Consider the following 15,465-nt stretch of genomic DNA (forward strand, 5'->3'; position numbering starts at 1 on the left):
ATCTGACAGAGGTCTGCAGCTGGGCTGCTGCTTCATAGCATGGGGTGGAGTTGCTTTGTCCAGTGTCTCTTCTGCTTTCTTATTTTTAAGACAAATGTGGGAGCCTATGAATTAGGGCAGAAACACATAGATTCTCTTAAAATTAATGAAAAAGTCTCTTTACTACAGTTTTACCACTGCTGTACTACTAAATATATCATTTGATGTAGTGTTGTGCCTTCATTTCTGAAGAACACGTATAGTGTGGATAATGTGTCATTCAGAAGGATTCACCTTTTTGCCTTGAAGTAATACAAAAATGGGGCTTCTTGCCTCCCTTCAGATTGCAGTCTTAATTTGGCCAAAGGCAGTGCAGTATCTCAGAGTGTTTGCCTGGAGACCAGCAGACTGAAAGTTTACAAATGAGACCATGAACAGCAGAATTTTTCCAGCCTCACCACTGCTCTTGTTTTTCTGAGTGGTGCTGTGTGCTGAGGGAGCCTGGGCACTCTGCAGAAGAGGAGGACATGGAGGTGGGGAATGCACCACTCTGGGCTGGGACCAGCCCACAACACAGCACCAAGCAGTACTGGTGTTAAGGGTGACTGCCACTTTGCAAGAGTTATGGATGCTGAAAGTGTGTGTGCTCTGAAGATGGGTAAAAATAGTTGTAAGGCTACCTTTCAGGAGTCCTTCAAGCCAAAATAACCTCTGCAGTTTTAAAAGAGAGATTTAGTTTAACTCCCAGACTATGGACCTTCTCCAAAGGAACCCAAAGGAACTCCCAGGTGGCAGTTGCAGAATTGTATGAGGGTAATTGTAGGACTGGTGGTCCTACATTGATGGAAGGGATTACAACAACATTGCTCTGTTTTTAAATTATGGGTGTGAGCATTTCTCCAGATGTTGGGCCAGCCAATTTCTTACCTGTTGGCTGGAAAAACCTTTCCAAGTAAGAGAACCACTTTGCATGTCTCTTGACTTGTACCTCTGCCCCTGTGCCTCCATCATTTGTAGGGCAGGCACAGAGACTCTGAGAATGACTCTGTGGCTTTTCTGCTCCTGAATATTCTTCTGTTTTTAACTTTAGAAGGAAGAGTTTAAGAAATTAATCTGGTAATATAGGATAGTAAAGGCTTCAGAAGTGTAAATGTTTTGTAAATGTCCCTCTTTCTTGGCACAGTCTTACCTAGTCAAGTTTTTGGTGCAACAAAGCTGTTAGCCATCATTTCTATTCCTGGAAAGCATTGAGTTGGTATGACTGCATGTCTTCACAAAGACTTCAGTTTTGCTAATTAATGCTGCACCTGCCATTTACCTCCTTAATTATAAATGACAGAACTAGTCAGTGTGCTGATTAAAGATATTTTATAAAGTAAAACATACTGTACAGCAGCTGCTTTATGTGGAGAGCATGCCAGAATAACTTAATAGCCTTGCCACATAGAGTGTTTTTATTAGAAGACAAAAAAAGTATTTAACCCTTTCATGCTCTAACTTTAGAAACACAAATGTGTTAATGGTTCAGAGAATAAAATGGTGTTGTGGTGCTCAGTTAATGGTGCAGATTGCTGTGTTTTCTCTGAAGCTCTGCTGGATGACTGGTAAATATTGCAGCTTTAATCTGACCCACTATAAGTAATGTTTTTCCATGAATTTGATTGAGAGCTGTCTGTGTGTTCAAAGTTGAACCTTGGATTAGCTCTTGGAGCTGTAATAAAGCACAGTGAAATGCTTTGCAAATGTTAGTTATTTCTCAGTGACCTAATGAGGAAGCTCTTTAAAACATTGTAATAGATTTCAAGTAGGTTACAAGCAAAATCAACCTTTGGTTTTGATGATTACACTTGACTGACATCAGCAAAGCTGAGTAGTTTTACTGCCTTTTGAAAAAAAAATAAATTCAGAAGTATATGGTTGGGGTTTTTTGTTTGTTTGCTTTTTTTCCTCTAAACACTTTTGTAAAAGAAGTAGCCCCCTCAGTCTGTGTGGCCTTTTACATTTTTTTTCTTATAGACTTTTTGTGACCATGAAAATTAGAAGCTAAGAAATAGATTTCTTGATCCCTTCTCTTAATGGAGATTGGTGAGATTTTGTGGCATTTGTATTTTGAATAATGGTAAGTGTTAAATCATGCAGAGCATGTTATGTTTGTCTGACTGTATCATGCTGATGGAGATTGGTGCATTAATTACCCTTGTTCTGGTAACAAGAGGGCAAGGTCTGTAGAAGGGAAGCTGACAGTGGGGACAGCTCTTTGGAAAGGGAGTGGAGTGTGTGTGGGGGTTGTAGGGAATGAACTCCAGATTATTTTAATTGCTCTTCTTAATGTACATTTTGCAGGTATGAAGGACATCTTCTACAGGAGTTTTATTAAGGTGGAGCATACAGGTCCTCTTCTCCATAGCCTGCTCCAGAGCTGTGTGGTTTTTTGTTTCACCTTCAGAACTGATCTGCCATCTCCTGCTATTTTTATTGTAATTTTTTCTCTAAAATGAAATATGCTTTTCTGTGTCTCTCAGTCTGATCTTTTACTGCAGTTTGTCACTTCCCAGTACTCACTGAATCCTTATTTTGCTGTTTAAAAAAACCCCAGGTTTTAATCACTTTAGGTCATCTTATTATTGTTTTCTACCAATTGGCATTGCAATTTATCTGCAAAGTTTGTTACCACCTGGAAATGTTCTCTATGGGTCTCAAAACATACTCAGTTTGCCTCTGTCTGTGAGCAGTGTCAGAACTAATTTCAATCTTTGCAGTATCCCACTAATCAAGACTTGCAGTCCATTTCTGTTTGTTGCTTTAACTTCTGGGAACATCAGTTTAAATTGACACAGCACTTTTCAGTGTGGCAGTTGGAGATTTTCCCAGCCCAGGGAATGCTCATCTTTTTATTTATTTATTTTAATTCCTCTTTTAGGCTTTTCCATTTTCCTATGATGACCAGTCATTTGGTTTCAGGTTACATTGTAGTGTTTCTGTCCAAGGCAATTTGAGTTGATTTTGGAGAGTAGCAGCCTTGAGAGAGTTTTTAGTCAAATGTTTTGCTATTATTCAGGTAGTACATTTGTTGTTTTACTCTTCATCTGATCCTTTCAAAACTACACAATATAGCTGGCTGCTTTTGATTGACAAGACTTGTGCAATTTCCTGGGGTGCTTTTTTTCCATGAGTCCAGTTCTCTCCTTGTACACTGATTTCCATTTCTTGTCCCCCATTCATTTACTATTGCATTTCATAGAATCATAGAATGGCCTGGCTTGGAAGGGACTTCAAAGATCAAGTTCCAACCTCCCACCATGGGCAGGGACACCTTCCACTATCCCAGGGTGCTCCAAGCCCTGTCCAGCCTGGCCTTGGACTCTTCCAGGGGTGGGGCAGCCCCAGCTGCTCTGGGCACCCTGTGCCAGGAACTCAGCACCCTGACAGGGAAAAAATTCTTTCTAATATGTAATCTAAACTACTCTATTTTAGTTTGAAGCTATTCCCCCTTGTCCTGTCTCTCCAGGCTCTTGAAAACAGACTTTCTCCACCTTTTTTTTTGGCTCCTTCTGGCAGTGGGAGGCTTCAGGTCACCCTGAAACTTCTCTTTTCCAGGCTGAACAATCCCAGTTCTCCCAGCTCTGTGATCATCCTGGAGCCTCCTCTGGGCTCTCTGCAGCAGCTCCAGCTCCTTGCTGTGCTGGGCCCAGGCTGGGGCAGCTCTGCAGGTGGGGTCTCACCTGAGGCCCAGAGGGGCACAATCCCCTCCCCAGGGCAGGGGCTTTGGGCTCCCAGCGCCCACGGCCGGGGCAGGCCCAGCACCCCCAAGTCCTTCTCCCAGGGCTGCTCTTGACCTGTTCATTCCCAGCCCAGATTGATCCTGAGGGTTCTTCAGCCTGAGCACTTGGTCTTGTTAAACCTCATGAGATTCCCATGGACCAGCTGCCCAATTTCTCTGTGGATAAAAATGACTTTTTCAGAATAATTTATGTCTGGATTGCTCTTGCTACTTTACTGACAATTGTTTTATCTAAGAGCACTGCTCAGATGCTCAGATTTCTCAAATGTTCTGTTTAGTCATTGTCCCAGTATTCTTATTGTCCACAAGCCTTGCTTGGTCTGGGATGAATGTGTAATTATTTTTATAAATCTTTGCTTTGTTATGGCTTTTTCGAACAGCTTAAGTTTCTTGTTGAGAAGGCTTGAAACCCTAATAGCGATTTGTATCAATCCATTGATTGGCCATCTCTACCAGCACACACCTTTAAGTGAATGCTCCAGTTGATGGTTTTGTAAGCATTAAAGGTCTTCTTTTTCCTCTGCTCTGTTTGATTCAGGCATATTGAGAGAAGAACCAGCACTAAGCAAATCTGTTCGATGATGCTGCACCAGAGTTTTTTAATATCCGGATGTGGCTTCAAACCACGGATTGAGATAGCACATCTCATTTTGGTGGTGCTGCAGGGAATGTTGATAGCCCCCACCAGGCATTTCTTATTTTATACTTTATGTAATGTGCTACCAGGAGTACTGAGTTCAGTGATATAAACTCCCGATAACATTTTGAAATATCAGAGAATCCAAGCTGTTTTTTTTTTATCAGGCGTGCTCTGTGTTTTTTCTACAAGGACTTGGCTGCTGCTGGTAGGAAGGTGAGCTGCAGCAAAAGAAATGTCTGTGGGGGTTTGCCAGCAGTGCTCCAACAAGGATCTGCACCTCCACTCTGCCTTCTGCTGTGCCACTGCCCAGCCTGAGGGCAGAGCTCTGCTTCTTGTTGCCCTGCATTTGGGAGGGCACTTCAGTGAAAAAACCTCAAGTGAAATACCTACAACTGTTCCTCTATTCTTGCACTTCTGAAATTCCACATTCCTAGCTCTTGATGTTGTTTTCCTTAGGTTTTTCATTCCCTGTGACCTGTCTGTGTGCTCAGGAAGGACTCTCTGACAGAGTGTGGTCTCTGTTGAGAAACAAAGAAAAAACAAACCTGACTGGTCTATTAAAATATGTTAGGGAAATGTATCATTAATATTAATGCTTCTTGAAAGTTAAATGTGAGTGCAAAGTGGGCAGATTGTGTTTTACTGCTGTGTTTTGCTGGAGCTCTGGCAGTCAGAGCAGGTGGCCACAACCCCAGTCCTGGGGGACACTTCTTTGTCTGGCAGGGACAACATGACGTGGTGGATAGGGCACTGTGAGCAAGGGTAGGTTTTGTCTTTGCTTTGTGCCCATTGATGTGTCAACTTCATTTAATTTCTTTGTGGCTTGGCTTTCCTTACAAGTTGTAAAATGGGAATGTTATCCCTTTTCTTCTTAAAGCTGCTCATCTGATAATAATAACATCTTATAATAATATATATAATGTCTTATAATTATTTAACATCTTAATAAGGTCATCTAATGCTGCTGTAAAAATCAGTGCTGCTTTCTCTCACTCTGTTACTGATTAATATGGGAGCTGTGAGACATGCTACTCACATTCCAGAGCTTGCTATATTGCTTCTGTGTGTGGGATATTAAATATTGCTTGTTCCCCCCACCCCAGTGGTGTTTTTCCAAAGTACAAGCAGAACATCTGCTATTGGCATATTCTGTATATAACTTCCTTTGTTAAGAAGCATGAACTGAGACCACTGTTTGAGTGAAACACTTAGTGTATACAGTGACCTAGAAATTACACTTAATACCTTAACCACTGTAATTCTCATACTCTTTTTTTTTGAGAAAAGAGCTTTCTAATGAATATATGTCATCAGTTTAATGCTACAAGAAATCTTTCGGGGATTTCAGTGTGTAAACATTTCCTTAACCTCAGTTCTTTCTGTATAGAGCCCTTGACTCCGAGGAAGAATTTTGTTTGCAAAGAGGAATAAAGGAAAGGTTACCCATTGCAAGTTTTCTGTGTTTTTGTTGGGTAGCTCTTGACAGTATCTCTTAAATGTCTAATTGAGACACTGCTGCTTCAGGTAAAAATTATAAAAGTCTAAAGGATTGTTCATCTTTTGGAGACGCCTGTGGTGGGAATAGCTAAGCAGGAGCAGTGAGACTGTACACTTGAAGCTGATGGAACAGGGAGGTCAGTGTTTGGCTTTTACTAGGACTTACTGTGAGATTCTCCTCAATGCTTTATTTCTGATTTCCTAAGTCAAATGGCCTGTTTTGCTGCTCCTAGTTATTCTGATTCTGCATGATCTGTATAGCTCTGGGAAGTTCAGTCTCACATAGCCATGCTCAGACAGATGGGGCTTCACTTACAGTCCTGCTTGTTTTCCAGTCAGATCAGCTTGAGTTGTCATCTTCATCTTGATTTCTTTTAAAGTCCATTATTTTCTCAGACTTCATCTTACTGTAGGCTGTATCAAAAGGAGCAGGGAGTCTGAGTTTGCATGTGTGCAGGTAGTTTTGTCTTTCAGAGTGTAGCAGTAATCCAGGGAAATGTGGAAAGGGAATACCATTTAGGTAGTCAAAACATTGCTGGAGGTTATCTGTGGTACCAGCAAGCCCATTAGTACTGTTTTGTTTTAAATCTAGCTTGATGTCTTCTAATCTTATTTGAGATAGTGAAATTCCTTTTGGATGTAAAGGTGATGGCACTTTTTTGGACAAAATCAGGAACATCTGCTGGTGTCTTTTAAAAGTGCACTGTGTTGTTCTTCCTAGCAATTCTTGACACCCTCTTGTTTGGTTAATGCTTTACCATCTGTTAACTTGGTGATACTGTAATGAGAAGGGAGTTTATTGGTGGATCTTTGACAGCATTAAAACATTGCATCCTTTTTCCTCTTTCAGCTCTACATATGCTGATGTATTTCTATTCTTCTGCTTTAAATTTTGCCAAGGTTGTTACTCTGTGTTTGCAGTCTCTGAAATTTATACTCTGCTTTAAGCTCATTCTAGCAAGGACTGAGAAATGAGTTGTTGACTGTGTAGAACTTCAAGTGCTGAAGATTATGCTTGTCCAATTTTCTCCTTGTTCATGTGCTTTCCCTCATTTATGTGAGGAAAAATGTAGTGTAATTCATGCTGTGTGTGTGTGTTGCAGCACATGTACAGGTGCTACCTGCAGGATAATGTAGGCATTCAATTTGCTCAAGACAAAGTGATTTTGCCATAAAGTGATGTTTTATATCTGTTACTCTGAATATGAAAGTCAGGGTTGAATGGAAGAAACAGAAAGCTTTACTGTGAAGTAAACTAGTTTTAGCCTTTCTGTCTCACTGCATCAAGAATAATCCTCTCCTGATTTTGTGACACAAACTTGGACAATTTTTTGTGTATTTTAGGCAATAAAACTTCTCAAACCTATTAGGAGAATACTGTACCCTGAACATTATTGTGTAGAAGTGTTTGTTATTGGTCTATTCTGTTAGTGTTCCAATTATGTTAATCCTTACTTTTAATTAGTGCTTGTGAAAAAAACTAAGCACTTTCTGGTATCTACCAGGAGCTGTGGATCCTAAAGACAATAAGACTTGTGGGTCTTTATTTTAATTGTAGGAGAGAGTCTTTAGCATGACATGTTGCTTTCTGTCACTGCTTGCTGTCTTCTTCCCTGACATAGTAGGAGTTCCTCAAGATGGTTGTTGCCTGGTTATTTTGAGATTCCTACAGCTCCTTTTTAAAAAACACATCAAATTAATGCTGTTGGGTGTTGCTGATTGGTTGGTTTTTGGTTTTAGCAGGTTTTTTGTGATTTGGGGGTTTTTTTGTTTATTTGTTTGTTTTTGGGGGGGTTGTTTGTGTGTTTTTGTTTTTGTTTTGGTTTGTTTTTTCTTACTAAAGCCAGATACAGTGATTAGAAACTGTAGGTATTTCCCATTATTTGCCCTAATATACATTCAGTGACAGCATGAGTGGTCAGCCATCCAGAATACTGCTTTGTTGTCTGTGCCATTTGATATTAAATTAATATTTCATTTTTCACAAGAGCAGTTACATCCTATTGGTGCTTATGGTAGGCTTCACCTATTGCTTTCTTTTACATGAAAAATTAACTTTTAACTATTACTTCCAGAATATCTGCAAAACACAAACAAGGCCAGGTGTGAGGACTTAAGGAATTCTCTGAATCCATTCAAATATTAACATTAAAGGTGTACAATTTGTTTAATACTCATAGTGAACATATCATTTGGAATATTTTTCCCCTAGATGAATATTCTACGTTCTAGGCTATGCAGTAAGATAACTAATCTTGAACTGGGAGCTTCAACTGAAATGCCAAAGAAAAGCTAAATAGGACTGATTCAGGAAAAGATGAATTTCATTTTAGAGCTGATCCACTGTAAAAACTAAAAACTGAAGATCTATCCTAGAATCATTGAAACATGGAAATACAGAGCAACCTTTAGGAATAAGTGTTAAATATATTAAAGTTTGGATGAATGTTTAGATGCAAATGAAAGCATATACATAAAAATGTGTATCAGCAATTAGGCTGCAAATATATTAGCAGGTGGCTTAGATGTGTTTCTTTCAGGAATAGCTATCAGCTGTTACAAATTCTGTTCACAGTTTTTCTTTGGCATTTGTGGTTTAGATCCATCTCATTTTACCTCTTTTCTGAATACTGTTATGAAAACTAGAATAATTTTTATCATGTTGGTATTACAGGGCTATTGCTCCAGAGTCCTTTAGCATACAAAGAAATGTTGCTTAATGGAATTCTTACAGGAATATCAAATTTGTACAGATCTCTTACAATTTGTGTTATGAATTCTTGTGCAATGTAATGAACAATAGGTTTAAAATGTTTTTAGAGGAGACCAAGTTTTTATTTGGTTTAAAGTAGAAACACAACATGGTTGATAAACTGCTGCAAAGAAATTGTGATTTGAATTTTGTCCAAATATGTAAAAGCTTTAAAATAATTTCTTTATGTGTTTATAGATATATAGAACTGTTATAGCTATTCATCTTACTGATGGATAAACAGAGGAGTCAGTGTTATATTCCAGTTTGAGGATCACATCAAAGTGGAGCCAATCCTAATAATGTGGTCTGGCAAAATCTGAACTGGTGTGATTTGGTTGTAATTTGATGAAGCATCTTGGTTTTTAAACATGCCATCATGTACCATGTGAATTTAATTAAGCCAAATGGAAAAGTTTATTCTAAACTTGGATTTTTTTCACTAAGAATAATAACTGACTGGGATCTGTGATTGCTAGTTTTTAATTCTATGCTCCCTGACACTTTTACTGGTGGTTTTTGTGCTTGATAAATGTTTGTAAGAGAAATGAAATACAGTTATTGTAAGGTATTAATTTACTCTCTGACTTAATGTTTCACACTGTATTTTTACAGTGAAAGTTTTGCTGCTGCTCCCCCACCTCTTTTTTCCCATTGCTACCTGAGAAGAATTTTATTTAAAATAAAGTTGTTATTTTTTTGTCATTGAAGGATGAATCTTCAGTATTTGGTGCTTAAATAAAACCATAGCTGTTAAAATAAGGCAGTGTATAAGAATTCAAATCTTCTTAAAACATAGCTTCACATCTTTATACCATTTTCAGCATTTTCCAATCACTGTGAAAATCTTAGGAGTAAGAAACCAAGTGGGTGATCTAGATGGGGCAGAAAAACATGGAAGAGAGAGGAGTTTCATGAGAAGCATCAGCAGAAAGTAGACAGCTTAATGTTTAACTCAAAATAACTCACGCTTTTTCACTGGAAATTGGGATGAATTGTAAGCAATGAACTTGAGACAGTCTCTTGTTTAAGGAATCCTTTGTGGCTGAAAATAAGAAAAATGAGGACCATATTAATGTAAATTAGTATCAGTGTAGGACTTTTAATGTTTTCTTTCCAATGGCCATGAAGTCTGTGATGATGAATTTTTGCCTAGATGCTTGGCTGTGAGTAGATGGGCATGAGTACATGGGAGTTGCTTATTTCCACTATAAGAGAAAGTGATGACTCCCCTTATCCTGGAAGTTAGCTATTGACAATTCTAATTAACACTGGTATCTGCTTGGCTGGAGTTATAAAACTATGGGGGAAGGATATTGAGCCTGTTTAGGGCTGATATGCATTATTCTCTGTGGGTTTTTTGCCAAATTGTGTTGTCAGGGAATCTAAACAATTTTGCACGCCCCAAGCCCCTGCCTGAATGCTGTAAAAATTAGGTCATTGCTTCTGTTCACATCTGTTTACAAAAGGGTTGGGGTTTATTTTTTTTTATAGGTAAATAGGCATGATTCAACAATATCTGGGATCATATCCTCCACTTGGGTAATCCTTCTAATTAATTTATGGCTTGCTGTGGGGTTTTTTGCACATAGTCTCTGCAGCGATTAATCAGAATTCTAAAACTGGCAGCCCATAGCAGCGTTACAGATGACAAAGCCAAACCTAAAAGTTGTAGCCAGTTAACTTACTCTAGCTTCTTGAGAGTCCCTTGTAGAGAGAAGTACTCCTCATCCCTGGGAAGTGTCAGATGTACTTGAAATTATGATAACTGGATGTAACTTCTGTTTTTCATTATGCCAATGAGCATTTCATGGGAGATACCTGTGACAGTGGGGATCAGTGCTAGCTTTAGCCTGTTTTGCATTCAGATTGGATAAAAATGGGTACTGAGCCCTGTATCTGCTCAGGAACTCTGCACTGGTACTTTTTACAAAAACTACCATGCTGTGCATAATTACCTTTTGTTGATTTCCACTGGGGAAAAAATGGAAGAGAGTAGAGAGAATGTGGAAAGGACCTCAAAGATCATCAAGTTCCAACCTCCCACCATGGGTAAGGACATCTTCCACTATCCCAGGATGCTCAGAGCCCCATCCAGGCTGGCCTTGGACACTTCAGGCATGGGGCAGCCACAGCTTCTCTGGGCACCCTGTGCCAGGGCCTGCCCACCCTGCCAGGGAGGAATTCCTTCCCAGTATCCCATCTAACCCTGTTTTCTGTCAGTTTGAAGCCATTCCCCCTTGTCCTGTCAATCCAGGCCCTTGTCAGTGTCTCTCTCCACCTTTCCTGTCAGCTTCTCCAGGTACTGAAAGATCACAATTAGGTCATCCCAAAGCTTCTCCTGTGCAGGTGAACAATGGCAGCTGTGGCAGCCTTTCCTGCCAGCAGAGCTGCTCCATCCCTCTGCTCATCCTGGAGCCTCCTCTGGGCTCTCTGCAGCAGCTCCAGCTCCTTGCTGTGCTGGGCCCAGGCTGGGGCAGCTCTGCAGGTCTCACCTGAGTGGAGCAGAGGGCCAGAATTGCCTCCCTTGGCCTGTTTTTCTTCTCTTGCTTCTCCTTCTCCCTGAACTTTGGTTGCTTTCTATGCTGCTTTTTTATATGTGACAGCATAGAATTTTTTGGCTCTAATACAGACTTCATGTACACTTTTTCCTTGCACCTCTGTGGTTCTGCAATAGAGTTGGTCTTAGAGATCTTCCCAGTGGGAGAGGCAGCTTCATCACTGGAGCATCATGGCTCCCATGGGATGGGAGTTTGTGGGAAGTATACATGAATTTATTTTTCCATCTAGTTGGAGGTGCTAAATGACTGTATAAAAAAAGTGAGGCAGAGCTGTGAGTGCTTCTGAGAGGAGCTGAGAAGTCTGGCTCTCAACTTTGTGCTAAAAGTCTTGCTGACTTTTGAGTGAGATAGCAGGAAGATGAGCAGGGAGGTACACATCTGGGAATCGTGGCAACTTGTCATTAGGTGTGATGAAGTCAAAAGTATCTCAAAGATGACCTAGTTTAACAACTGAGGGAGAGGATGGAGGATTGTGGGAAGCTGCTGTTCTGTTTCTCTTAAAGTAGAGAAAAATTCCTCAGCCTTGAAAGAATGATGAGCCACTTTTGTTCCTCAAAAGAGTCATAGTGTACATAAAAAGAGATGTTGGAGGGATTAAAGCTGGAACAGATTAACATTAACCATAACTGAAGAATTAAATTAGTAGCTGTGTGCTGTAGGCTACACAATTATAAAAGACAACTAGCAACAAGAGGAACAAAAAAGAAGTTAAGAAAGAGCTTGCAAAAAGAAAGAAATTTTCTTATTGGAGTGATGGAAAATGAGACCTATTCTTACTTTAACTAAATTAAATGAAGTCAATAAAATCCAACACACTTGTGGGGATACTTTTGTGAATATTTACTTTACATTAAAGAGTTCTTTGATTTAAACAATGCAGCTAATTATAAAAAGGTGCTTTGGATGTATTGCTCTAAAGAGTATATGTTACCATAAATTACCATTGGCCATACATTAGCTGGTTTGACATTTGGGATTCTTCTGATACCAGATAAATTGGTTAAAACTGTAAAAGAGAACAACACTGGAAGGTGCTAAATCTATTCATCATGTTTCTGGATTATTAAAATATTTCAGTGTGTGAGGAATGAAGGAAAAATCAGGAGATGCCTGTAGGAGAAACAGAGTGCAAAAGTTGGAGGTAAGGGAACTATAATATAGAAAGTGTATAAAGATGATAATAGTGGGTTTTTAAACATTATATGTGAAATAAGCCAGGGATAAAAGATAAATGATAATTGCTTTGAAATCTCCATCACTGATAGGAAGAGTCTGCACAAGGGGTATTGCAAAAGGGAACATATAATGAGATAGTTTTGTGTTACTTTTGAGTAGCACTTTCACAGATAAGAAATTTTTTGATATCTGTGATTTTCTGTTTGAGAATTTCATGTTGTTCATGTCACAGCCCAGTACTGTTTGGAGCATGAAGAAATGTAAATGCTAAACGAGCAGACAAGATTAAAAACATGGACATGAGGCAGTGCTCCAGCCTCCTGGCACTGCCAGCAGCTCCCAGTGCCTGTGGTGTGGAGCAGCTCCTCAAGGTGCTGAGCTCTGTGTCCCACCACTTGTGATGCTCCTCCCTGCAGGGGTTAGAAATGCTCTTTGGCCTCCAGCCTCATTTGTTCTTTCCCTAGCTGCTCTTGTGCTCTTGTTGTGTAATGTTTACACAGTTGAGGCACCTCTTGCTCTCCTGCTGTCACTCAGGAAGCAAAATGCAGGGGATCCTCCAAGCTCCAGCACTTCCAGTCATGGCTTTTTTCCTCCTGTTTTCTTTACTCTGGAAGTAAAGAAATTGGGTTTTTTTTTCGTTGAAGGATATAAGGATATAAACAGAGTGATTTTATTATTTTGAGATCACATTTTCAGGATTACAGAGGTTGTATTTATTTCAGTGTTATCAGAGACTGAAATCTCCTGAATAACTGGCTGCTACCACACAGGGAAGGAATGAGCAACTGTACAGCCTCTGGTACAGAAGACAGCAGGACAGCCCTGGAGGGACTGACTGCAAGCAGATCCTTCACATTCCTCTTGCCTTTAGAAAAATACATTTGGCTGGGTATCAGGAGAAAAGAGTGGAAGAGATTTAGTTTTGGACATAGACCTGTAAAGTTGCCCACTCTGTTGGGTCAGAGTAGTGTATCTCTGGTGTCCTGAGGAATAGAGGCAGCAAACCCACATCTTAATAGCCCTCAGTCTGCTAGAGCAGTTACCAGGATAAAAAATGAATGTTTTATTTGCTCTTTGAATGTAACACAGGGTAGGCTGGTCTTTTGTTGTGTCCACATCCTTCCAAATTTGGTGAGTTGGAAAGTTAGATCCAAATTTGCATGGCAAAAGTCATGCAAAACAAAATTTTCTTGCATGGAATGGAAAAAACCCACTTTCTTTCTGAGGAGACGGTGCTATCTAAACATGGACTGGATTAAAGCACACAGATTTTTGTAGCCGTGGCAACTTTCCTATTTTGAGAAATAAAGTTAAAGATATTCTTAATAAAATGTTCCTCATATATGATTCTATTGTTGTGGTAGTAAAGAACATTATTTCTTTGTCTCTGGCCTTACTAAATATAAAAGCAGAGCTAAGCCAAAATATTTCTTTTTATTGTTTTCCAAAGGATTCATCCCCCTGAATTCTTCAAGAACAAATATGCTGTGGATGAAGCCCACTATGTGACTGAGGTGAGTTGTCTGTGTCTGAATATTTTTTTCTGTGAATACAAAATCAATGAGTGGCTATGACTTTGGTTAATTTTAGTCCCCTTCTTAATGGATATCTTCATCTGCTCTCCCTTCCCTGTTACTGCAAAATGTCCGTTTATCTTACAAAGCACTTGCAAAATTTTTTTTTAAGGCTGCTCTTTTGAACACAGTTCTTAATCCAAAGACAGTCTCATAAACATGTTCTGTGCATGGTGAGACCTGTCAGTGTGTGGCTTTATCCAACTGAAACATGTTCCTAAATACAGTTTCTGGAATGCCTTGGAGATTTGAGGAGATTTCTGTCAAGGAGGTTTCATGTCCTAGCTGGGACTTGGGAGCCTACATTCATTTTATGCCTCCAAAAAACCATTGGGAAAGGCTACCTGCCTCACTCTTATTTTCTATAGAAAAAAAAAAAAAAGAGTATCCTATTACTTGAATAAGCAAATATATTCACATTTTGCAGTGCAAATGCCTTGCTTAGTTAGGTTTCTGATTTAATTTCTGAGCAGATGTTTGTACACTCGTGCACCTGGCCAGCAGTTGTTTCTTTGGTAGGAAGGCTCAGCAGGTGAGGACAGTATTCCTGCCAAGCTGTGTGTGACTTTCATGGAGAAAGTCTTGAAGAAGACTCTTCTGCTTCTTCTGTTCCCATAGAACACTAACTCTGTAGACCGAAAGTCTTGTTCTCATCAGCTGTGAGGAGGTTTCATTCCATTTTTATAATGAGTTCAGCAACAAAGTAAAGCTTGATCTTTATGTCAGGAATTGGGAATGGAGTGAGCTATGGAGAGATTTATTTTTGCTGTGTGTGGGTTGGAGTCCTGTAGTGTTCAGGTGCTCCAGTGCTCATCTGTCAGATGGTGGAAATTGCAAATGGAAAACACTTGTTTTATTTTTAAGAATCACATTTTTAAAAATCACATTTGCCTTAGTCGTTTTGGGTCACTTCCTATCAACAAATGTCTTTATTGCAGTTCTATTCTCTGCTTTTTTACTGCTTAAAAACTCCACTGATAAGAAAAAGAGCTCTTCATGTGGACCAGTAAATAAATTTTGAAATGAAGGCTGCTTTTGACCTGGACTGCATGTATTGAAGTGGGAAGCTGTTGAAGCTTGTAACATAACTGTTCAGCTCTCAACAGTTCCTTCTATAACTTTTGCCTTGTTTGCCAAGGAATTGGTTTTCCACCATCAGGACACCAGTCTATATTTTATAGAATAGCTTTATGTCAATGAATGACCAACATCTGTGTGTTATCCTGATATTTAATGAAATTAAGAAATGAAAAAAATAAAGGGTGGAATTGATATTTTTGAACTTCACTGCCATATACTTTCTTTTGTTAATATCAGTAGTATGCTATTAAGGTGCTTCAAAGTGGATAGAATATTGCTCCATGAGGCTGTGTCATGTGTTCATTGCCTCATGATATATTAATTCAGCACCCAACTGCTGCAGCTGCTCTGAAAGCCCAGCCCTCTACAAACCCAGGGATTTTGTTCTCAGTTTGTGAATGTTTGAAGGAGACTGAAGGAGATAA

At 39.5% G+C, this 15,465-nt stretch overlaps 1 protein-coding gene across 3 annotated transcripts in view; it reads left to right on the forward strand.

Annotated features, from left to right (window-relative positions):
* PEPD (peptidase D) overlaps nucleotides 1–15,465 on the forward strand; it is a 145,978-nt gene that overhangs the window by 9,100 nt on the left and 121,413 nt on the right. For all 3 annotated transcript variants that reach the window (XM_086847814.1, XM_086847815.1, XM_086847816.1), the window contains one exon: nucleotides 13,837–13,900. In XM_086847814.1, the coding sequence (XP_086703940.1) occupies nucleotides 13,837–13,900 (64 nt within the window). The remainder of the gene's footprint in view (nucleotides 1–13,836; nucleotides 13,901–15,465) is intronic.

This window comes from Cyanistes caeruleus, chromosome 12, assembly GCF_971803275.1.
Source record: "Cyanistes caeruleus chromosome 12, bCyaCae1.hap1.1, whole genome shotgun sequence".
NCBI lineage: Eukaryota > Metazoa > Chordata > Aves > Passeriformes > Paridae > Cyanistes > Cyanistes caeruleus.